The sequence below is a fragment of the Mauremys reevesii genome, linkage group 1, assembly GCF_016161935.1.
Source record: "Mauremys reevesii isolate NIE-2019 linkage group 1, ASM1616193v1, whole genome shotgun sequence".
In the NCBI taxonomy this organism is placed as follows: domain Eukaryota; kingdom Metazoa; phylum Chordata; order Testudines; family Geoemydidae; genus Mauremys; species Mauremys reevesii.
The window spans coordinates 318,114,089-318,138,033 of record NC_052623.1 but is presented as its reverse complement, the minus strand read 5'-3'; the positions used below and the strand labels follow the sequence as shown (position 1 = coordinate 318,138,033).

Here is a 23,945-nt window from a genome sequence, read left to right as displayed (position 1 = left end):
GGCAACATATTAACACCACCTCCCCGAACAGCATTGAACCATACTCGATGTACTGAGATTGACACATGCCAATGTAGACACTGCCTTATCTGTGTCGATCCTAACAGTCCTCCAGCAGCTGTCCCACAATGCCTGAGGCTGGTCACGATTGTGAACTCCACCATGCAGGGATCATGGAGATGAGAAGCCTTCCCTCTACCCCCTTTAAGACTCCAAGATTTTTTGAAATGCCTTTTCCTGATTGCCCAGCTTGGCGAGCGCACCTAGCAGCTCTCCATTGGTGTGTGCAACTGCCCAGCTGACCATCCTGGCAACACATTCCAGACTCACTCTGGCCTGGAATAGACAGGGGGACCAGTCATGGAAGTGTGGACATCAATGAGCCTGCATGGGGGATGCAGGACAAGGACAACAATGGGGATCAGCAGCAGTTCTGCCTGAAAGCAAAGGAACTGTGGCAGGCATACCAGAAGGCCAGGGAGGCCAACAGTCAACCTGGTGCTGACCTGCAGACCTGCCACTTTTACAAAGAGCTGCTGTCATACTTGGCGGAGACGCCAGCAGCACCCCACAGACCATCATGGATACCTCAAAGGAACCCGAGACACAAACCTCCTCATCCTCATGCCAGGGAAAGAGGAGGAGGCGGAGGATGGGGAATATGTGACTGGGGTACAGCTATGCCGCAAGCCAGGGCCTGTTTGAGACTCTGCCACAGTCCAATGAGTCCTGGCAATCAAGCACGGGCAAGTCCGCTGTGGGGGAAGGCACTTCGGGTAAGTGTGTAAATGTATTTCTCGTACAAAGAGGTACTGATGGTGCCCCAACTTAGCAGGGCACAGCTACTGACTTTTAATTAATTTACTCATTCTAGAGAGGTAGCGGTACAACAAAGAGCGGGAGAGAGTTATCTGCTTTTTATTCCCAGGAAGAGTTAGGTTGGGGTGGCTGTGCTGAGAATTTTGTTTATGCAGTTTGTGCCTTGAATCTTCCTGAGAGATCTCAATGAAATTTCCATGGAGGCACTCTGCAATCCTTTCCCGAAGGTTTCTAGGGATGGCAACCTTATTGCTTCCTCCATGGTAGGACATGGTAGGACATGGTAGTCTGCAGTAACTTCAGCAGGCGCCATTGCAATAAACAGGCTAGGGGCACATGAACCCAGGCAGCTACAGGACACCAGCAGCCACTGTGCTCTCCATGATATCAGCGAAAATCATCTGTGGAAAATGGTGCCAATATATAGTGCCATTGCCTAATATTCATAGTTTCATGCAACTGAACAATTCCCTCCTCATTTCACTCACCCCTGGTGGGCCAAAGTCCACATGGCTGGTGCTGTGAGGAGTGCCATGCACAAGCACTCCAAAGCAGAAGTGCCAATAAGTATGTCGTCTTTAGATGAGCAAGGGAAGGGAGTTCTGAATCTTAACTTTTGCTTTTTATCGTGACTATACTGACAATGATACCTCTGTCTGTTTTAGCTGTAGCTGCTGTGATTGTATCCTTGAGGGGTTCACCCTCCACACTCATGGACTGCCTGCTCCAGATGAAATGTTCAGCAAGATCCTGCAAACCAGTGCTGCATTGGAACATGAGCAGAGGACCTGGAGGTGAATATTTCAGACTGTATGGAGAAGGAAAGAGCAGACAGGAGAAAGGCGCAGGAATCCCAGCAGAAGAAGGAGAGGGAGATACATCAAGACATAATGGGGCTTCTCCAGCAACAAACACAGATGCTTCAGACTCTTGCAGACCTACAGATTGGCAATCCGGGCTCACCACCTTTTACAGTCCATGGAGAAGTCCATTATAGCACCTCCCTGCACCCACTCCCTCAGTTTTCCCCCATGGCATCAGGGGACTCATACTGACACTTACCACTCCTCACCGGGGGACAGTAAGGACAACCATAGCTTCACATATACTGACCTGCGAGAGCCATGGTTGCTATATGTGTAGCAAAAATGGACAAGAATGTTCTTTCCCCTTTAGTTCTGTGTTACATCTGGACTAACAGAGAAGGAGATACAGACACATTTAAGCACAGCAAGTTGCCACGGAAACTTTTTATTGTTCTTGTAGCAAAACTGAAACTAACATGAAAGTGAGGCGTTGCACTGGTGTGGGAGGAGTGTGCAAACATATAAAGGAACAGAACAATCAGATTCCTTCACCTTACTTTAAAAAACTTCCTAAATATATATACATTATCATTTACACGGTTGACATGAAACACTATATAACCTAACTAAAAGTTGTGGGTGGACTGTTGCAGATAGTTGCACAGGATTATTCTGCCCTGGAATAGCAACTCACTAACTGAACAATTTATAAATTCAGACACACAACTAATTTTCACACTCTCTTGGGATAATGTGTGATGGCAATGTGTCCTGAACAAAAGGAACACTCAGTGGTAAGGAATCAACTGAATCTGGTATCAAAGTTTCTCCCAACAAGTCATTGAAATTAGGAGTTGTAACAGAAGGAGGTTCGATCAGAGGAACAGAAACTCCTACTGGAACATCCCTGGTCTCCGGTTCTAGTCAAGGCTGCAAATGGTCTATATGTCGTTTCCATAAAATACCATTAGTCAGTTTTACCACATGCATTTTACATGGTCTCCAGTACCCATTTCACTCCACAACTGTAGTTTCAAGTCCACACCAAGTCTCCTACTTGAAAAAAGTGATGACAAGTCTCACGTAGTTGATCGATTTTCATAGATTGGGATTTGGCTACATGTGAAGCAATTTCAGGATGTAGCAGGTCCCAACAAGTACATAAAGATCACTTCAAAAAAGAGTTGCAGGTGACTGTTGGGTAGTAGCATGTGATGTGTTCCCGTAGACAAGGAAGAAATTGTCCACTTTCTGCTGACAATTCAAAATAGACTTATTAGCTCTTAAGGTGTGTTAAGTGTCTGTATAACGTGTCTGTTTGTAGCAGGATGGTAAGGAGCTGAAGGTACGTGCTGAATTCCATTTGAAGCTAGGAACCTCTGAAATTCTTTAGAAAAGAATTAAAGTCCATTGTCACTCACCAACTGTAACGATAAACCAAATTGACTAAACAAGGTACAAAGATGTCCAAGGATCTTAGCAGCTGTATTAGAAGTCTTTCTGAAAACTTCTGGCCATTTTGAATGAGTGTCAACTACAATGAAAATCAGATAACCTTCTAAAGGTCTGGCAAAGGAATATGTATCCAAGGAGTCTGAGGCCATGACGAAGCGTATAGATGAACTGAGCAAGGATCGTGCTGAATTTAGTGACATTAGTATACCTTGCCTGCCTGCCAATATCTTTGTCGATCTCCAGCTACCAGGCGTGACTCTGGGCTATAGCCTTCATCAGAACAATGCCAAAATTACTTCCATGAAGAGCTACCAAGACCTGAGATTGAAATGATTTTGGAACAGTCACTCACATTCCCCATAAAATATAACTATGATTTACAGATAATGACACAAACTGTGTAAACTGGATTCTTATGATCCAGCACTATACTGTGTAGCACCATTCCTTTCACAAGAGAAGACACATCATCCTTCATCATATCTTTGTTGATTGCTGTGCTAGTGATGGGTAACCTATCCATCAAATGGAGATAGAACACTTTATCTGAAGTTTCTTTGGGTTGACTGGAGCTTAGGCATGACAGTCTATCAGCATTTCTGTGCTGAGTCCCTTTATGGAATTAAATAATATAAGAATTACCTGAAAGTATGTTATGATCATAAGAAGCACATGGGATCTTTTTCAGGGGAAAAGGCAATACGTCACATTTACTGAAAATACAACAATTAGCATATGCATTCAATTACATACACACACACACACACTGCCCTGCCAGTCAATATTATAGTTACCAGTCCAGAGTCCGGATCAATCTAGTGGCCAGCTAGGTTGATCAGGGTAGGTAGGAGCCGGGTTCTGTCAGTCACGACACAATGCTCCAGGGAAGTCTTGGCAGGACTAACCCAAAGTTTCATGGCAAGGCACCCTGTTTATATAGTGATTTTCCTTCATTGGGACCAATGAGTTTTGCACTGTCATACTGTAATCAATTGTTGTTTGATGAGTGCTTGGTTTTTAAAATTGTCCTTTTTATTTTTTATTTGGTTTTTTATTAAGTCTTTTAGGGAGTTATTTCATGCTGGTTTTGATTACAGCTATCTTGTCCCCATTAATAGGTGCCTGTTTTATTTTTTTAAGGCGTCAATTTGCCCTCCTCTGACATTTCAATAGGGGCATGTTGCAGCCTCGTGGCGCCCTTGCGTCTGTCCTTGGTTCCTCCATAGAACATCTTGTTCGTAATGGCCTTCACACTTATTTCCTAACACACACATTCCTTGTTCACACACAAAACAAAACTAATTTACACAAAACATTTTAAACAGGAATATCAAGTTGCAATGCAAAAGAAAAACAATCATTGCATTCTTTTACTTATTTTAAAATGCTAAACCTACATTTAGGTTTAAGTGGTGACCCTAAAAGGTCTGTTACTGCCTTAAAATCAGCCCAGACACAGATTCTGGCTGATGCATCTCTACCAATGGCACATTAGGCCATTCCTTTCCGCTATTCAAAAAGGGTGGCTAACAAAATATGGTCAAATCATACATTAATACATTTAATACATGCTACATTATTATTTTATTATTTTTATTCTAAATTATACAAAATACAAACATAAAATCCTACTACTATAAGTAGCCATGTCATTGTTGCATATGAGTAGCAGCTAATGATGGAATTCCATTTTTGGTCCAAAAATTGAAAGTAATGGTGATGAGCCGTCAGCAAGGTAAAATGTCTGTCATATAGATATGAAACTTTTGAATTCTGAAGATAATGCTTAGAGCTTCCCACATGGTTCTTCTCAAGAGTAGCAACTGTTTGTGATGCAAGGGCAATTGGTTTCTCCATGCCATGAGAAAAAATGTGGGAAAGAACTGCTCCCACATATCATGAAGCATAACATACCAATTGTAGTGGTAGCAAAGCATCAAACTGAATAAGATTCTTGGCTGATGTCAACAGTTTCTTTTCCTCCTTAAATGCACAATCACACTCTTCAGTCCATTTCCATTTTTTCTTTGTAGCGGTTCATGTAAAGATGTCAAGACTGTTGCCAGATTAGGCAGGAATATACAATAGTAGTTAAGCAGTCCTAAGAATGAACCAACTGTGACACATTCTCTGGCAGTGGCGCTTCAAGAATGGCCTTCTCTTTCTCTGGCAATTTCATTAAGTCTGTGGTGTCAATCACATGTCCAAGGTATTCAACTGAAGGTTTGAAAACTTCCTATTTGTCTTGAGGTACTTCCAATCATGATCTTTCAAATATTGCAAAACAGCATCCACATTTTTAAGATGATTCTCTTCATCCTTTTCTGTAATACGGACGTCATCCAAATAGCATTGAACTCCATTCAGTGCCATCACAATCTCATCCATGGCTTTCTGAAACAGGACCAGTGCCAATGTGATACTGAAAGGCAACCCGTTATAAGAAAATAAGCCTTTTTTGCATGTTGATTGTGAGATATTTACAAGATGCTGGATCAGCCTCCATTTGTCAGTATGTATTGAGCCAATCCAATTTATTGAAACAAATAAACCTTCAGTATGAGATAGTGGGATACTGGTCTGCACATAAAACTAGATTCAGCATCACTTTGAAATCTCCACAGATTTGGACTGAGGCTTCCTTCTTGATCACTAATATGAATGTAGCCCATTCCCTATGTGAAACCAGTGACAAGACTGCAATGTTCACTAAACAGTCCAAATCAACTTCTACCAGAGACTTCAGAGTGTAAGACAGAACTCTGCGCTTGCAATATTTTGGCTGGCTGTCAGACTTAACAGTGAGCGTCACTGACACGTTGCTAATCTGTCCAAGTTCTTGCCCAGTATTTTTTAAAGCTTTCAAGGTGATTTCTTGATCACCTTGATCTTGGTCCAATTCTCCTTGAGCTTCTCAAGACAAGGTTTGCCAAATAACGGTGGATACTTTTGTTCAGTCACATCCAAGAGTAATACAACTGATTGTTCATCTAATTGAATTTCCACCTGGAGTATCCCTTTTGGCACCTACTTTTTTCTGGTATAAGTAGATCCCTTCACGGATACAAAATTTATATCCATATCCGATCCGCAAAAATGGTCTGAGAATATCCACAGATTTTGAGGGCTCTAGGTATAAGTCTTAAAAAATGTGGAGGTTTCTTCCAGGGGAGCTTGTGACAATGTCTGGTGATAGGTAGATGCAAACATCAGTGAAACAGCAGCTCCGATATCAAGCTCCATTCTTGTAGGAACTCCTTCAATCAACAATGTAACCCACATGCCATCTCTCACTCCAGCTTCTGATAACATCTGTGGTGTTAGGTCTTGGTCAGTGTCACTAGAGCTTTTGTCTTTTTCCACGTTATGAATTCTCGACTTCCATCCTTTTCTGAGGTTCAGTCTTCACAGGTGTTTTCTTAGATGTATGGTTACTTTGTGTTGCTGGTCGTTGAACTGTTTGGCAGGTCACAGCAATATGGCCTTTCTTCTGGCACTGTCTCCAAATGACCTGGTCTGCCCAGTAATCCTTCTCAGCATGTAATTTGTGCACAGTGGCCACATGGAAATTCCTTACATTCCCATGGTCCTCTATCTCGCTGTCTCATAAAATGAACTCAGTTCATGCTAAATGTTTCTCTGCAGTTTCCTTTACAACTGCTACTCCATGTGATGCAGTATACAAGTCCCACACTGGGGAGTAAGGGTTCAGGAGCAGTTCTGGACCCAGAAAGCCATGCCTGGTCATCCCTGTTGCACATGCTTACAATGGGTGCTGAGCTCAAATAGGAGCAGCAGCTCAGTCTAGGCAGACAAAGTAGGAAAGCAGTTATGTGGTGCAGGCTCCTGCCGAGAAGCTGCTGGGGCCCCAGATGGCTGGGATCAGGCCCTACCACCAAGCCACCAAAGGCCTTTCAACAGCAGAGTACAGCAATGATGAGCCCTAACCAAGAGAGGAAGACCCTTCAGACCGTAACCAAAGAGGACTCCCGAGGGATCTCAGAAGCAAACCAGTGGCACCAACAGAGGAACTGAAGCCGAGGTAGGAAGTGGCCCAGGGAGCAGGCATTGGTACACCCACTTCCTAGGTCACATATTTGAATTATTGTTTCATTGGGCCCTGGGCTGGAACCCAGTGGAGCAGGGAGAGCCCAGGTTCCCATACCCCCAGCTATTGATTCTCTGGGCGATACAGACACTGACTCCAGCTGCTAGGTGATGTGGCTATTGACTCTTGCCACTGGGTGACTCCAGCCTCTAGGCGTCGTGGCTATTGACTCCAGCCACTAGGCAATGGGGCTCTTGACTCTCACCCGTGGGTGATGCGGCTATTGACTCTCACCACTGGGTGACACAACTGATGACTCTTGCCACTGGGCAATACAGGATGACATGGCTGTGGACCCTTGCCACTGGGTGATACAGCACTGACTGTAGCTTCTAGGCAACGTAGCTATTGACTCTCACCACTTGGTGACACAGCTAACGATTCTTGCCATGTGGCAATCTGGCCACGGTACCCAGCCGCTAGGCAACGTGGTTCTTGACTCTTGCCACTGGGCAATGCGACCGTTGACTCTTGCCACTGGACGATGCAGCCCAGAGTATCACGACTAGGTGGTACTGCCAAGCACAGACACCAACCCTCCCAACACGTCAACAGTCTTCTTGAATGTACAATCAGTAACTTCTTCTGGATCTTGATATTGCATAATCCAGAGACAAATTGGTCACGCAGGACATCACTTAATGCTTGTCCAAATTGACAGTGCTCTGACAACTTCCTTAGAGCAGCAACAAACTGCTCCTGGCTCTCCACTTCCCTGATGGAACCAATATCGTTCTGTTATCATTAATGAGGTAGGAGAAAAATGTTCCTGTGCTGGTGCAGTACTGGTGCAGTAATTGTGATGTACATGGCAGTTCCAGGTACAGTCAGAGAGACAGTATGTCACACAGCAGTCCATATGCCCTAGGGCCCATCACTGTCAGCAAGGTTGAAACTCGTTGTCCATCTAAATGGTGTTGTGGGTTCAAGGTATACCTCCATGATTCGTGGTTTTTGTCAAAATCAGCAAAATTGCCCACCAAAGTTGCCACTTCTCTGCTCTCCTGTTGGACTTCACACCTCCTGGACTACTTCTCTGCCACAGAGAAACTGTTTTTTGTTAGTGCAGAAAAACAAACAAATGAACAATCTGCCTCTTCTGGCTGTGTGCAGACTGCAGAATTTTCCTATGGCTGTGTTTGGGCTCCCTCTGCTGGCTTTACATCCTCAGTGCAGGCTACGTTGTTTGCCTGCTCGCATGTGGTCAGCCAATAGGGCTGCTTACTTCCCTCTCAGTGCTTGGTTCGAAGTAGCTCCAGGCAGCAACCTATTCCTTTGTTCTGTCTTTACTGTGAGCGACCCCTCTCTGTCTGGCTGGTTCATGCTGTCCCAGCAGCAAAAGCAGCCATCTGTCACCTTGTGCCTCTAGGTGAACTCTCCCCCTCTTTTTATAATATTCTTTGCTTAAAAGCAACAAAGAGTCCTGTAGCACCTTATAGGCTAACAGATGTATTGGAGAATAAGCTTTCGTGGGTGAATACCCACTTCGTCAGACACTTACTTTTTCTTCTTGGCCAGGCATAGGCAGCAAAGGACACTCGTGGGACAGAAATCCTTCACCACCAAACGTTATATCTGGTCCCAGCTGAGAAGGAGATGCAGACACAGAGGAGCTCCACATCTCACTGCCATTGAAACTATTGTTCTGGCAGCAAAAGTGAAACTAACACTTGCACTGGGGGGCGGGGAGCGCTCAAACATTTAAAGGGACAGGACATCACATTCTGTTGCTAATTTATTAAGTTTTTAATGTATTTGCTTGTAAGTAGCACCAATTTTTAACACTGATTTTGTTACTCAATAAAATTCTATTCCGTGGGAAATAGTTCATCTTGATTAGTTCACAACATATGCTGCAGACTGCCTTGCAGTACTGAATGCACCCACTTACTTGTTATTGTACAGTGTGACACAACTCATTCAGTAATAAATACAGTGTAATAATCATAACTGTACAGTAAGACCCACAAAATTAAGAGGTGCATTGACAGTTTTGTATTCATAAATGGGCACCAAGCACCACACAATTCCTAACAGGCCCCAGAACTGCAGGCCAGGTAGAGCACAGTCCACTACAACACATTGCAATGGCACACTTTTAAAATGCTCTCGGGGCCTCCCTCAGCCATATAGCTCCACACTGAGCTCTTCTAATAGCCTTTGCGTCTGGCTGTTCAAACTCAGCAGAAAGCTGCTCCACCTCTGCCCTTCACCACAGCAGCAACTTTTCCCACTTTGCCTCACAGATATTATGCAGGACACAGCACTAGAGCCCTGCAAATCCATAGATATCCTCTTTACGTCCACGGATATGTGCAGCCACGGATGCAGTTCTTTGTTTCTCATCTTTGGGAATTGGATGCGGATCCAACTGTTTTTTCTGCGCAGGGCTTTAGAGCAATGGTACTCAACGGAGGGATGCAGTTTCAGGGGGACTGCCCATAAGGCTGAAGCCAAGAGCCCTGGCGCCAAGAGCCCTGGCGCCCCCTGTGGGGCTAAAGCCCAGAGTTTCAAGCCCCGGTGCCCGCACTGGGAGGGAGTACCAGAGCTCTGAGCTTTAGCTCCACAGGGGACTCGGGGCTTGGGGTTTCTGCCCTGTGGGGCCACAGTCCTCCTGAAACAGGCTCGCAGCCCCTTATAGGACCACAGATGCCCAGTTGAGGACCGCTGCTCTAGAGGGTGCTTGTCTGGGTGCAAATGCAGATACATATAAAAGGTGGAGTGCAGATCGCAGGTTGGATACAATTTAATTACTGTGGATGCAGATTGGATGCTGATCCAAATTTTTGTATCTGCACAGGACTCTACACATCAGGCTGCTATAACCATTGGGATATTTTTCCTAGAGATCCAATCTTGTGAGTAAACAATGCCATCATCTCTTCAGTCTTCTGAAAGTACATTCAACTGTCATTCTGCACCTGCTGAGCCAATAGCTGAATCTATCATTGTTGTCAAGTTGATCAGTGGACAGCTTTATGAGCTTCAACATCGCCTATGGTGATCCACCAGTTGGAAAAGAAAGTCCTTGCTTGCAGCTTTCTGAGCAGTCCTATGTTCTTAAAGATATGGCTTTCTTAACCAGTCAACACTAGTGTTGGTGAAGTGTCTCCAATGATCTCCAGTGTTTGCATAGTAACCCTTTCTGTTAATATACTCTTGGGCAAGGTGGACTGGTGTCAAAATAGGAATCTGCATGCTGTCTATCACTCCATTGCAATTCAGGAACCCCACTGCTACAGATTCATCCACTATGTCTTGAATACTTCTGAGTCACAATTAATGGCCCTGCACACTTGAATGACAACAATCCGGCGTTGCAAGTTTCCACAATGCAATCACCACTCGCTTCTCTGCTGTCAGTGCAGCTTTCATCTGGTGTCCCTGCACTGAGGCCCAGAAGTTGTGTGCCACCATTTGCTGCTGCTCCATGAATGCCACCAAAAACCTGGAATTAGTTTTCACTATATCCCACAACAATCTGTCTTCAAAGAAATTGTCATAGAATCATAGAATATCATGGTTGGAAGAGACCTTAGGAGGTCATCTAGTCCAACCCCCTGCTCAAAGCAGGACCAATCCCCAACAAAATCATCCCAGCCAGGGCTTTGTCAAGCCTGACCTTAAAAACCTTTAAGGAAGGAGATTCCACCACCTCCTTAGGTAACCCAATCCAGTGCTTCACCACCCTCCTAGTGAAAAAGTTTTTCCTAATATCCATCCTAAATCTCCCCTACTGCAACTTGAGACCATTACTCCTTGTTCTGTCATCTGCTACCACTGAAAACAGTGTAGATCCATCCTCTTTAGAACCCCCTTTCAGATAGTTGAAAGCAGCTATCAAGTCCCCCCTCATTCTTCTCTTCTGCAGACTAAACAATCCCAGTTCCCTCAGCCTCTCTTTATAAGTCGTGTGCTCCAGCCCCCTAATCATTTTTGTTGCCCTCCGCTGGACTCTTTCCAATTTTTCCACATCCTCCTTGTAGTGTGGGGCCCAAAACTGGACACAGTACTCCAGATGAGGTCTCACCAAAGTCGAATAGAAGGGAATGATCATGTCCCTCGATCTGCTGGCAGTGCCCCTACTTATACAGCCCAAAATGCTGTTAGCCTTCTTGGCAGCAAGGGCACACTGTTGACTCATATCCACTGTAACCCCTAGGTCCTTTTCTGCAGAACTGCTGCCTAACCATTTGGTCCCTAGTCTGTAGCAGTACATGGGATTCTTCCATCCTAAATGCAGGACTCTGCACTTGTCCTTGTTGAACCTCATCAGGTTTCTTTTGGCCCAATCCTCTAATTTGTCTAGGTCCCTCTGTATCCTATCCATACCCTCCAGCGTATCAACCACTCCTCCCACTTTAGTGTAATCTGCAAACTTGCTAAGGGTGCAGTCCACACCATCCTCCAGATTGTTAATGAAGATATTGAACAAAACCGGCCCCAGCACCGACCCTTGGGGCACTCCACTTGATACCGGCTGCCAACTAGACATGGAGCCATTGATCACTACCCGTTGAGCCAGATGATCTAGCCAGCTTTCTATCCACCTTATAGTCCATTCATCCAGCCCATACTACTTTAACTTGCTGGCAAGAATACTGTGGGAGACCATATCAAAAGCTTTGCTAAGTCAAGGAATAACACATCCACTGCTTTCCCCTCATCCACAGAGCCAATTATCTCATCATAGAAGGCAATTAGGTTAGTCAGACATGACTTGCCCTTGGTTAATCCATGCTGACTGTTCCTGATCACTTTCCTCTCCTCTAAGTGCTTCAGAATTGATTCCTTGAGGACCTGCTCCAGGGACTGAGGTGAGGCTGACTGGCCTGTGGTTCCCCGATCCTCCTCCTTCCCTTTTTTAAAGATGGGCACTACCATTATCCTTTTTCCAGTCATCCTGGACCTCCCCCGATCACCATGAGTTTTCAAAGATAATGGCCAATGGCTCTGCAATCACATCTGCCAACTCCTCTAGTACCCTCAGATGCAGCGCATCCTGCCCCATGGATTTGTGCTCGTCTAGCTTTTCTAAATAGTCCTGAACCACTTCTTTCTCCACAGAGTGCTGGTCACCTCCTCCCCATGCTGTGCCACCCAATCCAGTAGTCTGGGAGATGACCCTGTTTGTGAAGACAGAGGCAAAAAAAGCATTGAGTACATTAGCTTTTTCCACATCATCTGTCACTAGGTTGCCTCCCTCATTCAGCAAGGGGCCCACACTTTCCTTGACTTTCTTCTTGTTGCTAACATACCTGAAGAAACCTTTCTTGTTACTCTTAACATCTCTTCCTAGCTGCAACTCCAAGTGTGATTTGGCCTTCCTGATTTCACTCCTGCATGCCTGAGCAATATTTTTATACTCCTTGGTCATTTGTCCAGTCTTCCACTTTTTGAAAGCTTCTTTTTTGTGTTTAAGATCAGCAAGGATTTCACTGTTAAGCCAAGCTGGTCATCTGCCATATTTACTATTCTTTCTGCCCATCAGGATGGTTTGTTCCTGCAACCTCAATAAGGATTCTTTAAAATACAGCCATGTTCCTCACTGACGCAGTTTTTCTTGTAGCTCTGCAAACACCAGATGACTGCATCCTGTGCTTGCAACACTTAAGACAATAGCGCAGATCTGTGCAGGTTCCATGCGTTTGTCAGAGTCAGACAACTCCAGCCCAACTTCAAAGCACTGTCTCCAGGGCTAGGTTTAGGGTGCTAACATGAGCCCTGGGAGGCTGGCACCCGTGGGCTTCAAAGTGCTATGTAGACATACCCTGCTAGGTCAGTAGTTCCAGACAGGTCCTGACCTCGCAAAGCCTTAAGCATGTATTTAACTTTCAGCACATACTCACATACATAAAGTTTAGCATATGTGTAAGTCTTGCAGGATCAGGCCCTCAGTGAGCTGCTTTATGGGGTTTAGAGATAGACAGTAGGGTGTGGGGAGCAGAATCAGTGAATACCATGGTGAGCAATGGACATCGCATTCACAGGTTCAGACCACAGTCCATAATTGATCATGGCTTTTTGCCTTCTTGCCCCCTGCAGGAACCCACCCCTCTCTCCCTGGGCAGTACAGAGCAAGTGATCATACTTCTGGGTCCCCTACTCTGGGACAGAGGAAAGCATAAATAGATGATGGGGACCCAAACCTAGAGGGAGTTGTGGGGATTGTTTCTATATATTATATACATTTAATTATATTGGTAATATACACATTTTTAAAAGGAAATAAAAACCATAAGTAGTAGGATGGTTGGGGATAGTCTGTATGGGAAGGGGATAATCTATATGGAAAAGCAAACAAACTCAAATAAAGCAATATAAGAATAATAGTGAGCCAAAGCACACCACCTTGGATATTAAGGGAGCACAGGAGAGAGTTGTTTGGATAAGGATTTTTTTTTAAATTCAGAATCTTCTAGTGGAGCACATTGTTAGCCTGTGGCTCACTAGTCTTCTGATAATATTAATCATCAAACTCATTCTCTCTCCCACCACCTGCTATTGTTTGTCACACTCATTGCTTCTCGTCTTGAATTGTATTGAAAGCTCCTTATAGCAGGTACCGTGTGTACCTACCTATGTGTAGGCATAGAGCCTGGCAAAATTTTACACCAATCTTGATTGCAGCCTTTGGGCTTTAGTGTGATATAAATAAAAAAATAATATTATTTCATTATTACTAGTGTTTATACTTCTTTTGTTTGTTATCTTTGCATCCAAGTTTTTTATCAAGGCAATATAATTACTAAGTCCCGATTCAGGAAATCCCTTAAACACAATCTTAAATCCATCCCTATTCAGCAAAAAACAGAAGGAGTTTGCCTGGGATCCCTCTGAGCAGAGGTACGCTAAGTGCTGCAGTAGGGGGACTGCGCTGGTGAGTATCTGAGTGTCTGTTGGGGGGGCAGTTTGACTGTGTGCTTGATTGTTTGATTGCTTGTTTGACCAGTGTGACCTGGGAGTGCTTTGTTCCAGCTGGGCCTGACTGTTATAAAAAGGCAGTCAGCTGCGAACCAGCTGAGCAGCGAACAGCAGAGAGGCAAACAGAAGGAGTTTGCCTGGGATCCCTCTGAGCAGAGGTACGCTAAGTGCTGCAGTAGGGGGACTGCGCTGTGTGACCTGGGAGTGCTTTGTTCCAGCTGGGCCTGACTGTTATAAAAAGGCAGTCAGCTGCGAACCAGCTGAGCAGCGAACAGCAGAGAGGCAAACAGAAGGAGTTTGCCTGGGAGTTCACCCGGAGAGAGCCTACCGAGGCCCCCCCTCGCAGGTTCCTCTGAGTAGCGTCTGCCACAAGTAAGGTAGCTCTTAGAAGGAAGAGACTATGGATGCTGAGCGATCCGCTGTTGTGACCTGCACAGGATGCGCCATGTTCGTCTTCCTTCCACAGGATAGGAGCGACTTTGTCTGTACAAAGTGCAAGCTGATCTCTGTATTGGAAGAGAAGATTCAAGGTCTGGAGAAACGAATATCAACCCTGCATTCCATAAAAGAAAATGAGGATTTCCTGGATAGACGTCAGGATCAGCTTCAGCGGGCACAATGTTCTGAAGATTCAGAGCAGGCTATGCAGCGGGGACAGAAGGCCAGTGAGGATAATTGGCGGCATGTGACTTCCAGAAGAGGAAAGAGTACCAGAAATGTCCATGTACCAGTAACACAGATGCAGGTGAGCAACCGTTTTCATGTTCTCTCCGCAGGTACTAGTGCAGAGGGTGGAGTGGATGATACATCTGAGGGAACAGAGCAGAAGGAGACTCCACTGATTGGAAGGCATGAGATGCACCGTTCTAGGGATGGGGGTTCCACGACCACCACTCCCAAGAGGAGGAGGAGGAGGGTGGTGGTGGTCGGGGACTCTCTCCTCAGGGGGACTGAGTCATCTATCTGCCGCCCTGATCGGGAAAACCAAGAGGTGTGCTGCTTGCCAGGGGCTAGGATTCACGATGTGACGGAGAGACTGCCGAGACTCATCAAGCCCTCAGATCGCTACCCCTTCCTGTTTCTCCACGTGGGCACCAATGATACTGCCAAGAATGACCTTGAGCGTATCACTGCAGACTACATGGCTCTGGGAAGAAGGATAAAGGAGTTTGAGGCGCAAGTGGTGTTCTTGTCTATCCTCCCTGTGGCAGGAAAAGGCCAGGGTAGAGACCGTTGAATTGTGGAAATCAACGAATGGCTACGCAGATGGTGTCGGAGAGAAGGGTTTGGATTCTTTGACCATGGGATGGTCTTCCAAGAAGAAGGATTGCTAGGCAGAGATGGGCTCCACCTCATGAAGAGAGGGAAGAGCATCTTTGCAAGCAGGCTGGCTAACCTAGTGAGGAGGGCTTTAAACTAGGTTCACCGGGGGAAGGAGACCAAAGGCCCGAGGTAAGTGGGGAAGTGAGATATCGAGAGAAAGCACAAGTAGGTGAGTGCAAGTGGGGAGGGCTCCAGCCCCATACTGGGACACCAGGACGATCAGTGAGTTATCTTACATGCCTATACACAAATGCAAGAAGCCTGGGGAACAAGCAGGGAGAACTAGAAGTCCTGGCACAGTCAAGGAATTATGATGTAATTGGAATAACAGAGACTTGGTGGGATAACTCACATGATTGGAGTACTGTCATGGATGGATATAAACTGTTCAGGAAGGATAGGCAGGGCAGAAAAGGTGGGGGAGTTGTGTTGTATGTAAGAGAGCAGTATGACTGCTCAGAGCTTCAGTATGAAACTGCAGAAAAACCTGAGAGTCTCAGGATTAAATTTAGAAGTATGAACAACAAGGGTGATGTCGTGGTGGGAGTCTGCTACAGACCACCAGACCAGGGGGATGAGGTGGACGAGGCTTTCTTCCAGCATCTAACAGAAGTTGCTAGATCGCAGGCCCTGGTTCTCATGGGTGACTTTAATCACCCTGATATCTGCTGGGAGAGCAATACAGCAGTGCACAGACAATCCAGGAAGTTTCTGGAAAGTGTAGGGGACAATTTCCTGGTGCAAGTGCTGGAGGAACCAACTAGGGGAAAAGCTCTTCTTGACCTGCTGCTCACAAACAGGGAAGAAATAGTAGAGGAAGCAATAGTGGATGGGAACCTGGGAGGCAGTGACCATGAGATGGTCGAGTTCAGGATCCTGATACAAGGAAGAAAGGAGAGCAGTAGAACAGAGACCCTGGACTTCAGAAAAGCAGACTTCGACTCCCTCAGAGAACTGATGGGCAAGGTCCCCTGGGAGAATAACATGACGGGGAAAGGAGTCGAGGAAAGCTGGCTGTATTTTAAAGAATCCTTATTGAGGTTGCAGGAACAAACCATCCCGATGTGTAGGAAGAAAAGTAAATATGGCAGGCCACCAGCTTGGCTTAACAGTGAAATCCTTGCTCGCCTTAAACACAAAAAAACAGCTTACAAGAAGTGGAAGATTGGACAAATAACCAGGGAGGAGTATAAAAGTATTGCTCAGGCATGCAGGAGTTAAATTAGGAAGGCCAAATCACACTTGGAGTTGCAGCTAGCCGGAGATGTTAGGAGTAACAAGAAGGGTTTCTTCAGGTATGTAAGCAACAAGAAGAAAGTCAAGGAAAGTGTGGGCCCCTTGCTGAATGAGGGAGGGAACCTAGTGACAGAGGATGTGGAGAAAGCTAGTGTACTCAATGCTTTTTTGCAGCTGCACTCTGCAGCACGGTATGGGGAGGAGGTGACCAGCTCTCTGTGGAGAAAGAAGTAGTTAGGGACTATTTAGAAAAGCTGGATGAGCACAAGTCCATGGGGCCGGATGCACTGCATCCGAGGGTGCTAAAGGAGTTGGCCGATGAGATTGCAGAGCCATTGACCATTATCTTTGAAAAATCATGGCGATTGGGGGAGGTCCCGGATGACTGGAAAAAACCTAATGTAGTGCCCATCTTTAAAAAAGGGAAGAAGGAAGATCCAGGGAACTACAGGCCAGTCAGTCTCACCTCAGTCCCTGGAAAAATCATGGAACAGGTCCTCATGGAATCAATTCTGAACCACTTAAAGGAGGGGAAAGTGATCAGGAACAGTCAGCATGGATTCACCAAGGGCAAGTCATGCCTGACTAACCTAATTGCCTTCTGTGATGAGATAACTGGCTCTGTGGATGAGGGGAAAGCAGTGGATGTGCTATTTCTGGACTTTAGCAAAGCTTTTGATACAGTCTCCCACAGTATTCTTGCCAGCAAGTTAAAGAAGTATGGGCTGGATGAATGGACGGTAAGGTGGATAGAAAACTGGCTAGATGGTCGGGCTCAACGGGTAGTGATCAATGGTTCCATGTCTAGTTGGCAGCCGGTATCATGTGGAGTGCCCCAAGGGACGGTGCTGGGGCCGGTTTTGTTCAATATCTTCATTAACGATCTGGAGGATGGTGTGGACTGCACCCTTAGCAAGTTTGCAGATGACACTAAAGTGGGAGGAGTGGTTGATATGCTGGAGGGTAGGGATAGGATACAGAGGGACCTAGACAAATTAGAGGATTGGGCCAAAAGAAATATGATGAGGTTCAACAAGGACAAGTGCAGAGTCCTGCATTTAGGACGGAAGAATCCCATGCACTGCTATAGACTAGGGACCGAATGGCTGGGCAGCAGTTCTGCAGAAAGGGACCTAGGGGTTACGGTGGACGAAAAGCTGAATATGAGTCAACAGTGTGCCCTTGTTGCCAAGAAGGCTAATGGCATTTTGGGTTGTATAAGTAGGGGCATTTCCAGCAGATCGAGAGATGTGATCATTCCCCTCTATTCAGCACTGGTGAGGCCTCATTTGGAGTACTGTGTCCAGTTTTGGGCCCCACACTACAAGAAGGATGTGGATAAATTGGAAAGAGTCCAGTGGAGGGCAACAAAAATGATTAAGGGACTGGAGCACATGACTTACGAGGAGAGGCTGAGGCAACTGAGATTGTTTAGCCTGCAGAAGAGAAGAATGAGGGGGGATTTGATAGCTGCTTTCAACTACCTGAAAGGGGGTTCCAAAGAGGATGGATCTAGACTGTTCTCAGTAGAAGATGACAGAACAAGGAGTAATGGTCTCAAGTTGCAGAGGGAGAGGTTTAGGTTGGACATTAGGAAAAACTTTTTCACTAGTAGGGTGGTGAAGATCTGGAATGGGTTACCTAGGGAGGTGGTGGAATCTCCTTCCTTAGAGGTTTTTAAGGTCAGGCTTGACAAAGCCCTGGCTGGGATGATTTAGTTGGGTTTGATCCTGCTTTGAGCAGGGGGTTGGACTAGATGACCTCCTGAGGTCCCTTCCAACCCTGAGATTCTATGATTCTATGTGCCTAAGTTTCATGATAGTGAAAGTTAAACACATTCTTAAGTGTATTGCTGAATTGAGGCCTAATTCTGTACGGGCATAGTGCATTCAGTTACTTATCATTTATAATACAAGCGTATGATCTGTGAATGTGCAAACATACTATTTTCCAAGTCAGTCACGCTATGTAGAAGTAACTAACTGATATAAAGCAAGAATGACTGGAATGGCTAAATTCAGCCTTGGGATAAACAGTCGCTACTATGTTGACTTCCTCATGTAAATAATAGTTACTTACCGAGTAATAAAACTAGTCTAAACTTAAGAAAAGCCCTTAGGAATTTTTCTGACATGGTATTTATCACAGAGGTTGGGCCATGCTATCACTGCACTTAAAACTATATATATATGCACACACCAGAACATTTTAGATTTCTTTTTCCATAGCTAATGAAATTGGATCACAGCCTGTTGAGTAACTGAGAATTGTTTTTGTTTGTTTTTAAAGTACTTTTGTGCAATGGAAAGTTTCACAAGCACTTGCAAGAGATTTTTGTTCCCTTGGTCGTCCGCTATGTTGATCTCATGGAATCATCTATTGCCCAGTCCATTCATAGAGGTCTTGAACAAGAGTCCTGGCAGCCTGTCAAGTAAGTGTTTATAGAAGGTCTAACCTGCCTATATCATTATACCCAATCTGCTTTACTCCTCTATTGTCCTCTAAGTTCTATTTTTATTGTATTCCTACATTGTTTATTTCTTCACAGGAGCATCACCAACAGTCTTCCCAATGTAGCTCTTCCGAAAGTTCCAAGTTTGCCTCTTAATCTTCCACAGATACCTAGCTTTTCTGCACCAACCTGGATGGCTTCTTTATATGATTCCACGTGTGTATTCTTCACTAATCTTCTGACTGTATGTCAGCTCTGCATGGCCTTGCTGGTGTCCTGTATAGTTATATTTGGATTGCATGGTGTGTAGGATTGCATAGTTGGAAACAAGAATTTCTCAGTTGTGAACCAAGCATGGAATGTCAGTGCATTGTGCGTTTTTTAGTGCATAAAAATGCAGCAGAGTGTTATAGTTAATATCTCACTTAAAATCAACTTGGCAAAGGTTTGTTGTGGTACAGTTAACAGTCTAAATGCCATAATTGCTCTTCTTATTCAGTTAGTAAGCAAGGGAGAAAAATTAAAATAATTGTTCTTAGACCATGTTTTCATAAACTATAATAGCTCTTCATGTTTTCGCATGAATGTGACTAATTCATTGCATGTGCAAAATGGTTCAGAAAACAATTTCAACAATTGTTTGCAATATTTCTGTTAGATTTAAATTCTTAATCTTAGAGGGAAACTGTAAAGATTAGTAGGCCCAAAATTTGACCTACATTAGTTTCTTTTTGTGTTGTTGTTTTTTCACCACGCTTCTGTTTTTTAAATTGAGCCAGTAGCTCATGCCGAGTTGAGTAATCCCACAATAACATACAGAAGTTCTGTGTGTCTACCTGTTTATGGATGTGCATGCACAGTTGAGGAAAATAGTTTTGGGTAAAGAAACATGTTTCAGTTACAAGTTTCCAAAAGAGAGGGTTTAATAGAAGCAACAACAGAAAATATTTTTAAATTTTGAAAACTAATCTTGACAATATCCTTTAAAGTGAAAGATAATTTAATGTTTTGAAAAACAAGCTTTTTTTTTTCTACAAGCAAATGCCAAAATCCATTATCACATGAATGTTCTCTGTTTGTGCTAAGAATTACGTAGCCAAGTGTATTGAGTGATGTGTCTCCAGACTTTTGGCATTTGTTCATTAGCTGTAATGGGATTTGTTTTTCTGGCTCCCCTAAGGAATTGTCAACCTTTTTCCTCCTCATCCTTAGTGTTTTACGCCCTTTGTTTTGACTGTAACACTACAAGTTTGCACCTGCATACTTTTGCCTTTATAAATCATTATTCCAGCTTTGAATCACAACTCAGTGGCGTTTTGCCCTTCAGAAAAAGCCCTCTTCCTACCTGCTTATTCCTATCCTTTGAAGGTTACTGTCTTAAACAGTGTCCTCCACACGTTACACTTCCTTGAGACTTAATGTTCTTAACTGTGGTCTTCTAACAATCTGCACTTACAGCACTTCCTTAAAAATGAATTTTAATTTACATCTTACATATGTGGACACTAGTTGGAGGTTTTTACACACAGATGTTTTTCCCATGGGAAAATATATAGTAGGCTCCCCAAATTACAGATATTAAGGACTGGTGGTATTATATGCAGGGCTGGTAGCACTGACTATTAGTAGGGTTGCCGAACACTTCCTATTATAAGATCCTGTCTTTAGTTGCTTATAACTTTGCCAACTTTAACTGATTGTGTTGAAATTTTCCATGCTGATTGTCTGCATCAGGCTAAATTTCTTCAGAAAATTTCAGCCAAAAGGGTTCAGCCATTCTGAGAATGGGGGAAGGGGCTGATACGTTGTTTTGCCCATGTTAAAAAAAAATTCTGATGATCTTTTCTTCGAGCAGTTGTAGCGCCTTCAGACTTTAAAGCAGGAACTTGCAATTTGGCAGGGGGTGACCTTGGTGTCAGGGATGTGCCTTTTGCCATCCCCATGGAAACTCACCCAAATTTAGTCACGTTGTAAGCCTTTGCCCAGGAATCCTAATTCTGGCATTTCTTAACTTCTGATTGTTTGACTTTGCAACCTTAATAATGTCCTTTTAATGTAATGTATCTGTTTGTTTATTTATTTATAATTTTGCGTAATCTTTGTTTTAAAAAAAAAAGGAGTGAGAAAGGGAGTGTTATTAAATATGTACAAGTGCCATAGGGCCAATTCTGTCATCGGCTACACCACTGTTTAAGTATTCAAAGAGGTTATAAAGGAGTGTCCTCCTATTTGTAATATCTCCGGGTAGTTAACACAAATGACGCACAAGAGTGCTCAGCAAAGTATGAATAACATGTCAACTCACACACCCAGTTCACAAGGGCTGCATTCAGCTAGTACAAGTGCTTGCAGGCAGTGGCTAGAGTGCCGCTTCTGCTGAAAGGAACAGTAACAAACAGCCCACCAGGCATTGTACAAGCTCACTGAGACATCTTGCTTAGCAGCTTCAGTATGCTTCCAGGGCTGGCTGCACAGCTGCCTGCGAGCCAGCCACTGTTCCTTCAACCCCTGGTGCCATTGTAAGGGCATGAGTTAATTTAGAATATTCAGTTTCAAGATAAGTGACTCAGATCGTGTTTGAGAGAGAGCAAGTTAATATGTTCTTCACTGTGGCCTCTGTATGTGTATTCCCACTTGTGGGGCATATCCACCTCCATCTGGTGCCATGGCACATTCTAGTAAAAGCAGTGTCTGCTGGGACATCATCTGGGGTGTGAAGTCCTTTTTGTATGCCTTTCAGAAACCAGTGATTGATGTTAGACAGGCATTCAGTGGAATTCAGATCACATTTTTGGATTAATTCCTTTATCATTATTACAAAAGCTGGCCATTTTAGACATTTTTACAGTTAATCATTTCAGTGGCTGGAGATTTTATTATACAATGAGGAGCTAAAACACATCAGAAACTATGATTTAACTGAGTTCTTTTTAAATACTTTCTAAGAATGTCAAGTCATCTATCTAGTTGACCATAGCCTTATTGTTTTGTGAAGTGACAAGAAAGGGTTTCATATTCTAGCGTACATTGCTAACATTCAAGTCCTGGTAGTAAAGCTGTTGTTCCCAATTCAGCAAAGCACTGAAGCACATGTTTAAGTCCATCCCTTTTAACAAAGCAGTTAAGTACTTGCCTAAATACTTAGCTGAATAAGGATGGGCTTAAGCATGTAGTTATGGTTAAGCATGTGCTTAAGTGCTTTGCTGAAGGGGGGTCATCGATATTAAAATTATTTTCCTCTCTGACTAATAATTTATGTTTACTTTTTTGAGCATTACCTTTTAAATATGCCATAAAACTTTGTATACATGCCGTGTTAAATCACTATAGATGTTCTGTTGCTATTTCCATCGACAAGTTTTTTTTTTCCTTTAATGTGTGGCTAGGAACACTAAATGTGTACTCTTCTCTATCATTACACTGTGACAAGAACATCATTACTGTGTTTTCAGTTGTTTTTGCTGGTCCTATAATTTAATGGTACATTTGGGGCATTGCATGTTAAGGTTAGGGAGATATTAAGAAAGTAAAGTGCTGTGTGTAGTAGTCAGTATTTTGCTTGATTGGTCCCATGAGAAGTTAACTCAGAGGACACCTTGGCTAGACGTGCAGAGCACTGTGAATTATCGTCAGATTCAGCTAAGGAAAACATGCTGAAAGGTTGAGAGGGTTGGGACAGTGTGTTTGGGGGAAGGGGAAGTAAAAGCTTTTAATTAACCAGAATGGGAGTTTTTCTTACAATCTACTAGTTAATTAAAACTTGTTACTCTAAATCTAATTTTTATTTCCTTTCCGTTGAATCTTTATGCTTTTACAGGTTTTGAACCTAGCTTTTACGTTAGATTTATGGCTTGTTTTGATTATACCAATGTTCCATTTCTAAATTATTTTCTCTGTTACATTTGTAACAGATGTTCCACAGTCACTGTAAACTTCACCACTGGCAGAAGCAGCAACAATCCTATGGAGTTAGGGCCACTTCTTACGCTAGCAATGACTTTGACTCTCAGTATGTGAGTCATTGTTTTGTGGAGTTTTTCCTATGTACAGAGCTCAGTCAATTCACTACATAACAATTAATTCTTTTCTCCTACACCAAGATATGCCTGGTGCAGGAAAAGGGAGGAGCCTCAAGGAGCTGGTTACAATTCCTTGAATCTTAATCTGCTCCAGCAGTATTAGATTCCAGTGTACAAATTGCAAATCCATTTAAGAATGTTCTTGACTTTAAGCAGGTATGTCCTGATTTACTGGACCAAGTGCTTTATTGGGTTAAGATCAGAGTGCAGGATCAAGTCCAAATAAAGTATATACCATTGTACAAATAATCGTAGCCTGTCAGTGTAAAATCATAATCCTCCAGAGTAATTTACTGTAATAGTTAGTAATAATCAAATGACAGATGTGTGGTTTTGGAATACACCATTTCTTTCTGTTGTCACAGCTCCTTTTATGCCAGTAGTATACAATATTAATCTATATCTTTAAGAAAAATGGTTCCGGGTGTCGTTGTGCAATATATAACTAAATAATAAATAAGAGTGGTGGCTCAGAAGCATATAAAAAACAAGAAATGTTTATTACGGAGCTCCTCTCAAATTTCAAGAACCAATGGCTATTATTATAATTATTATAATTGTAAAACCTTATTTGGCTGTGTAATGAAACCAGTTTAAGTGGACACCAGGGAGTGAACGTGCATAAGAATACATTGACAATATTTGAGAGCACATGATTCCTCCTGAGTCTTAGAGGATTCCATTTAGTTTGGAGTCCTGTTAAGCAGAAATATGATTTAAAGAGAACAAAATTAAAATGCATA

At 43.7% G+C, this 23,945-nt stretch overlaps 1 protein-coding gene across 5 annotated transcripts in view; it reads left to right on the top strand.

Moving 5' to 3' along the window:
* Window positions 1-23,945, top strand: part of CADPS2 (calcium dependent secretion activator 2) — a 530,263-nt gene that overhangs the window by 429,194 nt on the left and 77,124 nt on the right. For 3 of the 5 annotated variants that reach the window (XM_039510109.1, XM_039510118.1, XM_039510127.1), the window contains 2 exons: window positions 18,961-19,102; window positions 19,220-19,339. In XM_039510109.1, the coding sequence (XP_039366043.1) occupies window positions 18,961-19,102; window positions 19,220-19,339 (262 nt within the window). The remainder of the gene's footprint in view (window positions 1-18,960; window positions 19,103-19,219; window positions 19,340-23,945) is intronic. The other 2 variants (XM_039510136.1, XM_039510145.1) reach the window with 1 other exon arrangement.